The following is an 8,089-nucleotide window of genomic DNA, read 5'->3' as shown; positions in this document are numbered from 1 at the left end:
GAACATTCACATTAAGGGTATTTTGGTAATTATGTCACCCATAGGACTTATTGAAATATAAGAAAATAATGTGAACTAAATGGAACATAAGTAGATGAAAAGGGTATTTTGGTCTTCTTATCTCAAATTGGACCTAATGGAATAGTCAAAAAGAATATGGGTTGGATGGAATAAAGCTCTTAGAAAATGGATTTATCAAAAAAGCTCCCTTTTTTTTAAGTCAATATTTTTAAAATTTTAAATAATTTTTTTACTTTTTTAAATATACCTTACTTAGGTTTGTGATTTGTTTGGATTAAAATAATTAATAAAAATAAAATAGATTAAAATAATTAATAAAATAAAATATTATATTGAAGTCAAAATTATTTTATTTTTTCTCTTATAACTAGCAAATCAACTATAAAAATAAAAATAAAAACAACCGTCATCTAAAACATAATTTTTTTAATCAAATTAAAATAGTTCAATAATCAAAAGGCCAACTACAATAATCAAAGTTTCCAAAGGGAGCCATAATAATGATGTTGAGGCTTTGGCTAGTTAGCGTACGGTTGCAAACATGAATGGGATTTTGCATCAGTCTCGTCAACAAACATTCAATTGGAGTTTGAAAATGCCTTTTTAGCAATTTTGTTTAAACTTTTTTTTTTTTTTTTTGTATTTTTTTAATTAATTAAATTTTTTTTTTTTTTACAATTTTAAGTTCTACTCAAGACTTCCTTGAAAAAAAAAAAAAAAAAAAACAACTGGAAAAGGTTCTCTAGAAGAAGGTATTTTTTTAGCTAATCTCAAACAGAAGAGGCTTTCAGGTAGCTATTAAGAAAGTTGAAAAAATTTGTTCATTTTTTATTACACACTTTCATACAAAATGAATAATTTCTTTTTAAAAAAAAATTAAATAAATAAAAAAGAAGAAGAAGAAGAAATCATCTTAGCTCCAGGCTAAAATAGTAAAAAAGTCAACCTACTTCTTAATATTCTTATAACTTCTCAAATCCTCAAGTTTGGTTAGTTTGGAGTTTTGCATCACTTTGTCTGCACCACATTAGAATTGGGAAATCTCATTGGAATGTGGCAAAATTCTTTATTCTTTTTTTAAGGTGAGTTTTGGATGTCTAATTTATATAATATTATTATTAAGAAAATTACAGTGGTAGTTTTCGTAATGGTTTTTTTTTTTTTTTGGTCCCTATAATTCTAATTACAATATTATTATTCTTTCATTTTGCATTTTGTGTCTAAACAGGTCCAATTGATAACAATCATAATACCAAACACTCTAAAATACTTTTCATTTAGTTAATTGAATAAGTCTTAGACAATAGTTTTCAAATTGAAATAAGGTTGCTTGAAAAAACAGTTAACCATCCATGTGTCTAAACTACCCCTAAAATTACACCAATTACATCCCATACGTCAAGTCCTATGATGAGAACGTAATTACATTTGGACTTTAAAGCCATTGATGTTGCAATCAAAATTTACCTAATTGGATCAAATTGCTTCTATATTTTGCTTGAACCACCAAAAGTTCTATGATGACTTTTTTGTTCCATTTATTTATTTATTTATTTTGATGGCTAACTCTAGCTGTTAGATAACTATGTTTTGATTAATATATTCAAACCCTAAATCAAATTACTTGTCAAAAAATTTTGGTTCTTATTCTCACGCAATCGTGCGAAAGGCGAGGATTTTTTTATATACATAAGACCTTATGGAAAGGAATTGCATAACAAACACAAAGCGACAGACTGTATTATAAAACATTTAAAAAAAAAAAATACCAACATTCTAAGGAGAAACTAAAGCACTTCTCATATAAAAAGAGAGAGAGCTTATTCTCATCTTTGTCTCTTTTGTCTCTTCATCTGTTGTTTTGGTTGGGCAATGGCAATGGCTCGTCCTTTGTTCTTGCTAGCTTGTGCTTTAGCTTTTCTAGCTTCTTCACTCTCCTCTGCTGCAGTTGTGGAGCATACTTTTCATGTAATCTATCCCGTCTTACATATTTGCATGTTTTTTCAAACTTGTAATGTTAAATTTGGCTACATATTGATTTCATTTACGTTGTTTCAGGTGCAAAACTTGACTGTTCAACGGTTGTGCCACCAGCATGTCATTACTGCAGTAAATGGAAGCCTTCCCGGCCCAATAATACAAGTTCACGAGGGTGACACGCTCGTTGTTCATGTTTTTAACAAATCTCCCTACAATCTTACCATTCACTGGTAATATTGCTTTTTACAAATTAGACAAAGTGTGATAGTATTTTGTTATTTTATTGTGACTGAGTATGAGAGTTAATGAAACGTTACACCAAATAATTTATATCTAGATCTTTTTCATTATCACCCATCCCTTTGAAGATGTACCTTGACTTTTCATTTATTGGATGCTATTTGTTCTCCGATAATTTTGTCAAAGTCTTTTATAACATTATTTTTCTAGTCCCTACAACATCGGCAACTTGAACATATATTATTTTATCAAAGTTAATTGTAATATTATATATTCTAATCTTTGTTATTACTAGGGTTGGAAACATGCAAACTGAGTTTTTGAGTATTCGAACTTGTTTATTAAGAATTAATCAAACTCGAGTTCAAGTCGAGCTTAAATAATCGACCTTGAGCTCGGCTCATCAAATATTTAACAAACTCGAGCTCGCTCGATTACATAAATGAGCTGAGTTCGAGCTGAAGTTCAAGCTTAAAAAAAAAAAAAAACTTAAATTAATTTACTTATTAAGATAAAAAATATATATAAAATTATGAGCAAAATATATAAGAATACTAATATTCATCAATCAAATATGTAAATTTACACAATTACCAAAGATTAATAGAAAAATAAAATAGATTATTGAAAATTTATTTGATATATTATTAAAAATAAATATTAATTTAGTTATTTTTATTTTGGTCACAAGCTTTATCAAGTTGAACTGAGCTTAGGCCTACTCAAATTTGGCTCAATTAACAAATGAGCATAAAAGTTAAGCTCGAGTTCGTTCATTTAGTAAATGAGCCAAGCTCAAACTGTTCATTTGCAGCCCTAATTATTAGCAAGTGCATGGGTTTGTGTTATTATTACCAAATTATTATTACAACTATCGTTATCGATGCTTAAAGTAGTGTCCTCATAAATGTATGCAGGCATGGGATTTTCCAGTTACTTAGTGGTTGGGCAGATGGACCTGAATATGCAACTCAATGTCCAATACTTCCTGGAAATTGCTACACTTATCGATTCACCATCACTGGCCAAGAAGGAACACTTTGGTGGCATGCACATGTCCAGTGGCTTCGTGCAACTGTTCACGGAGCATTAATCATCCGCCCAAGAGTTGGTCATTCGTACCCATTCCCAAAACCGCAAAAAGAATTTCCAATTCTGTTAGGTACATACCAACCCCTTTGTTAACTCTGCTTGAAATTTTCTCATGCTTCATTGTTGAGAATATAATATAAATAATAAAATTATCTCTCTAACAACTTACATTTTTAAATATACTGGTGGTCAATAATTTAATATACTATTAAAGCAAGCAATAGAACATAGATTCAAAGCTTATCATTTACTTGATAATTAAAATACTTGAATGTGTCTAGCCAGTTGATGGAGGAGAATTCGGCCACACATAAAGATGAGTATTGAGAATGTAATATTAAGAGGAAATATCATTTTGCGTCCCAAACTTTTATTTATTTTTCAATTTGACCCTCATACTTCAATTAATATCAATTTACACTCAAACTTTAGAAATTTTGATCAATTTGGCCCTTGTTGTCACATTCCGTCTACAATTGAGGAATGTGTTGACGTGGTACCAAAATTCATTTGAAATTTCATTTTACCTCCAAACAAACCTTAAAAATCAATTTGCCCTCCAAATTATACCTTAAAAATTAATTTGCCCCCCCTCATATCAGCACATTCCATCCAATTGTAGATGGAATGTGACGGCAAAGCCAAATTGATCAAAATTTTAAAGGTTTGGGTGTAAAATTGATACTAATCAAAGTCTGAAGGTCAAATTAAAAAATGAGTGAAAGTTTGGGAGATGAAATGATATTTTCTCTAATATTAATAATAAAGTTGTCCCTGTTCAAACCTCATCATCTATGTCATAAATAAAATATTTACTCGTGTTTTACCCGCTAATAGATAATATAATTTACATTATGAAGTTGCCCCTATTTGAACGTTACTGTCTACTTGATAATTAAAATACTTGCACGTGTTTGGTCTGCTAATGAAGGAGAACCTCGTCTACTTGGTAATTGTAATACTTTCACATGTTTGGCTTATTAATGATGGAAAACCCAATCATATATGGAAGGACATGCTGAGAATATAATATAAATAATAAAATTACAGTAGTGTTAAATTCACACAATTTCTTCCTCAAAAAAAAAAAAAAAAAAAATCCCTCGAATGAGCTGACAAGATAAAATGTATGCAAGGAGAGTTATGAGAGAATATTCAAGTGTGGGTCAACTTTTCAAATTTTAGTTGCTACGTCATTCGGGGAGATTTGAGAGAGAAATCGTGTGGATGAATCATTTTTCAATCTCTCTCTCTCTCTCTCTATGTTTAACTTTTTAAATAGGAAAATGATATAAAAATTCATTTTTTAGACTCACTTTCTAAACTCAGTGATGCATTAAGAAGATGATTGATGGATAATTATAGAATATTTAATTATCAACTAATCCATTTCTTGATACATTACTAGGTCTAGAAAGTAAATCTAACTTTTATACTTGAATAATAATGCTCTTTCAAAGAATACCAAAAAAAAAAAAAAAAAAATGCTCTTTTAAATAAGTTAAACAATTAATAATTTAATATTCATAATTAATACATTCATGACGATAGTCGACAATTTAACAGGTAACATGACCAAAGGTGGCCAATATAATAAACTTGTGACATGAGAATTAAAATTCCTTTATCTAGTTTTTTAAGAAAACAAATAAGATGCTTTTTAATTTTAAAAATTCTTAATAGTAATGGACAGTTGGACTATTGCTACTCATTAGGATTTCAAATATTTTTCTAATCCTTTGAAAGTCAATCCAACCAAATATTAACTACAAAAGCTTTATTCGTACCTCAAAATTACATATTTTATATAGATTAATATTTTATTCTTTTCTTTTGTACAGCCAATCTTGTTTGATTTATTCCTCTTTTCTGAAAATTTATTTTAGTTTTTTTTTTCATTGAAATTTTTAATATTTTAAGAAAAAAATTTAGTTTTTAGACATACCTAATATAAATACACTTACAAATTATAATATTTGTAAAAAAATCTTTACAAATTTCACTAAATACCAAAAATATCAACAAAAATACAAAAACTCAATACATTTTCGTATTCTTATGTATTTATTGATTTTTTTAAAATATTTTTTTACAAATATTTTATTTTTTAAGTACATCTAAGTTAGGTGTATCTAAAAAGTAAAAGATTTGGTTAAAATATTTAAAACAATTCACTAAAAATAAATAGAATTTTTACTAATGAATGTAAAATTTGTAATCTTGAGGTTCGAAACTTTTGGAATTAATATTTGGCTGGTTTGACTTCTAGAAGATTAAGGAAAACACATTTGTTGGTACTTGGTTTCTTTTTGATGTACTCTTCTCTTTACATTAAAGAAAGAAAGAAAAAACACATTTGTAATTTATAGAAGACTAGAAAAAAAAAATATTTGACATAGATTCACATCTCAAATGAGAAACATCAATTGTTGGTTATAGTGATTTTAATGTGGCTAGATTATTCAAGAGCTAACACTAGTCCTATCCATTAAATTGTGATTGCAGGAGAGTGGTGGAATGCTAATGTTATTGACGTTGAGAACCAAGGACTTGCAAGTGGTGGCGCACCCAACATTTCCGATGCTTTCACCATAAACGGCCAGCCTGGCGATCTATATCCATGCTCTTCAAATAGTGAGTAATAAGTAAAAAGTAACACTTCATGCTCCAACTGTGCATGTTGAGTTTCTAAGTTAGTTGGCTATCTGTCAAGTCTCAATTTTTACTTAACCAATCCCTAACTTTTAACATATGGTGATTTTTCCATTATTAGGAACGTACAAGATCAAGGTGGTAAAAGGGAAAACATATCTCTTGCGTATCATCAACGCTGCACTCAATAACCAGTTCTTTTTCAAGATAGCAAACCACAACATGACAGTTGTTGCCGTTGATGCTAGTTATACTGTTCCAATAGTCACTGACGTTGTTGTTATTGCACCTGGCCAAACCACCGACGTTCTCTTTACCGCCAACCAACCACCAGCCTCTTACTACATGGCGGCACTTGCCTATGCTAGCGCAGCAAATGTATCATTTGATAGTACAACCACCACTGGGATCATCATCTATGAGAATGCCACTCCATCAACCCCACAGATGCCAGTTCTACCGGCTTTCAATGATACACCAACGGCCTACAAGTTTTCTAGCAATCTAACTGGGCTTATGAATGGGCCTCACTGGACCCCAGTCCCACTTGAAATCGATGAACAGATGTTTGTGACAGTAGGCTTGGGCTTGGTAGCATGTGGAGGGACCACAAATGCCACTTGTGCAGGCCCACTCAAGCAACGATTAGGTGCAAGCATGAACAATGCGTCCTTTCAATTCCCTACCAAGTTATCGATGTTGCAAGCCTTCTTCAACAATGTTGATGGGATCTACACCACTGACTTTCCAAATCAACCGCCATTGATGTTTGACTACACAAATTCCAATAACAGCTTCAACATGTCCATCATAATGACAACAAAGTCAACCAAAGTCAAAAAAGTCAAGTTCAATTCGACTATTCAAATTGTGCTGCAGAACACAGCCTTTGTGGGTATAGAGAACCACCCTATTCACTTGCATGGATTCAACTTCCATGTGGTGGCTCAAGGGTTTGGAAACTATGACCCAATAAAAGATCCCAAAAAGTTCAATCTCATCAATCCGCAAATACGTAACACTATTGGTGTACCAGTCGGAGGTTGGGCTGTCATCAGATTTCAGGCAAACAATCCAGGTAAATTATGTTCAATCATGATTCTATCATCTTAATATGGTAGCTTAATTACTAATCAATTCTCTTTTTTAACACACTTTTCAAGGTAAGGATGCTCCATGTGTTTCACAAAATTTGTGGATACAATTTTAACAATATTCATGTAGATATTTAATTTTATATATAATGCACATATATATTGTATAAGAAACTAATTTATGTTTTTTGAAAAATTTGGTGGATATAGGTGTATGGTTGATGCATTGTCACTTGGATGTGCACTTGCCATGGGGACTGGCGACGGCATTTGTTGTTGAGAATGGTCCAACACCATCAACTACGTTACCTCCACCTCCTCCAGATCTACCCCACTGTTAGGAGTTGTTCTAAGATGCTTCTAATACTCTTGTTTTTGTTTTTATTTTTATGATTTCTTTCATTTCCACTATATTTTTTATTTTCATGCTTTCGTCCATTACAACAAATGTCTAATAAAGGTAGCCAAGGATTTATTCTTTCGACTTTGTATTAAGTTTGTATTCTTTGGAGTGAAATAATATTTTGAGTACTTAAAATCTTCATAGTTCTTAACAAGTGAAGTTACTCATTAACCTCTCGAAACCAAAAAGGAAAAAGAAAACAAATTTTGATTTAATTTAATTTTTGTATTTTTATTATTTATTTATTTATTTATTTATAAAACTGGTTCCAAATGAGGCCTTACTGTCATTTTCTAGTTTTGGCATCTAACTGAGATACCTTGATAGATAAGTGAACAATTATCCATCCAATATTGAGTAACTTTCTCCATTACCCAAGAAATTTGGTTGCATTTGAAAAGATGAGGAATAAATTATTTTCTCCTTTTTGAGCTCTTACTCAAACTCTAAAAGTCTATCTTATTATGAAGAAAAGAGTATCCACAAAAAAAAATATAAATGAGCATTTCTTGCAAACTATACTCAAAGAACATCTAGCATGCCACCATATATAAAATCGAGATAGTTGGAGAGTTGACAAAACACCATGCTTTTCGTCACAAAATCA

At 30.6% G+C, this 8,089-nt stretch overlaps 1 protein-coding gene across 1 annotated transcript; it reads left to right on the top strand.

Annotated features, from left to right (window-relative positions):
• The first annotated feature begins 1,486 nt into the window (after positions 1-1,486).
• On the top strand, positions 1,487-7,617 carry LOC114278942 (laccase-7). Its single transcript, XM_028221102.2, has 6 exons — positions 1,487-1,989; positions 2,080-2,231; positions 3,159-3,403; positions 5,839-5,967; positions 6,107-7,063; positions 7,290-7,617. The coding sequence occupies exons 1-6, from the start codon at positions 1,894-1,896 to the stop codon at positions 7,418-7,420; spliced, it is 1,710 nt and encodes a 569-aa protein (XP_028076903.1). The 5' UTR covers positions 1,487-1,893; the 3' UTR covers positions 7,421-7,617.
• The last annotated feature ends 472 nt before the right edge of the window (positions 7,618-8,089 follow it).

This window comes from Camellia sinensis, chromosome 3, assembly GCF_055761805.1.
Source record: "Camellia sinensis isolate YWXY chromosome 3, ASM5576180v1, whole genome shotgun sequence".
Classification (NCBI taxonomy): domain Eukaryota; kingdom Viridiplantae; phylum Streptophyta; class Magnoliopsida; order Ericales; family Theaceae; genus Camellia; species Camellia sinensis.
The sequence above is the reverse complement of the archived record's forward strand: the minus strand, read 5'-3'. Positions and strand labels throughout refer to the sequence as shown.

Excerpts from the sequence above, each read along its gene's own strand:
- LOC114278942 (XM_028221102.2), top strand. The coding sequence starts at position 1,894 with ATGGCAATGGCTCGTCCTTTGTTCTTGCTAGCTTGTGCTTTAGCTTTT. Across the intron at positions 5,968-6,106 it reads ATATCCATGCTCTTCAAATA|GAACGTACAAGATCAAGGTG; the intron begins GTGAGTAATAAG and ends TTCCATTATTAG. Across the intron at positions 7,064-7,289 it reads ATTTCAGGCAAACAATCCAG|GTGTATGGTTGATGCATTGT; the intron begins GTAAATTATGTT and ends TGGTGGATATAG.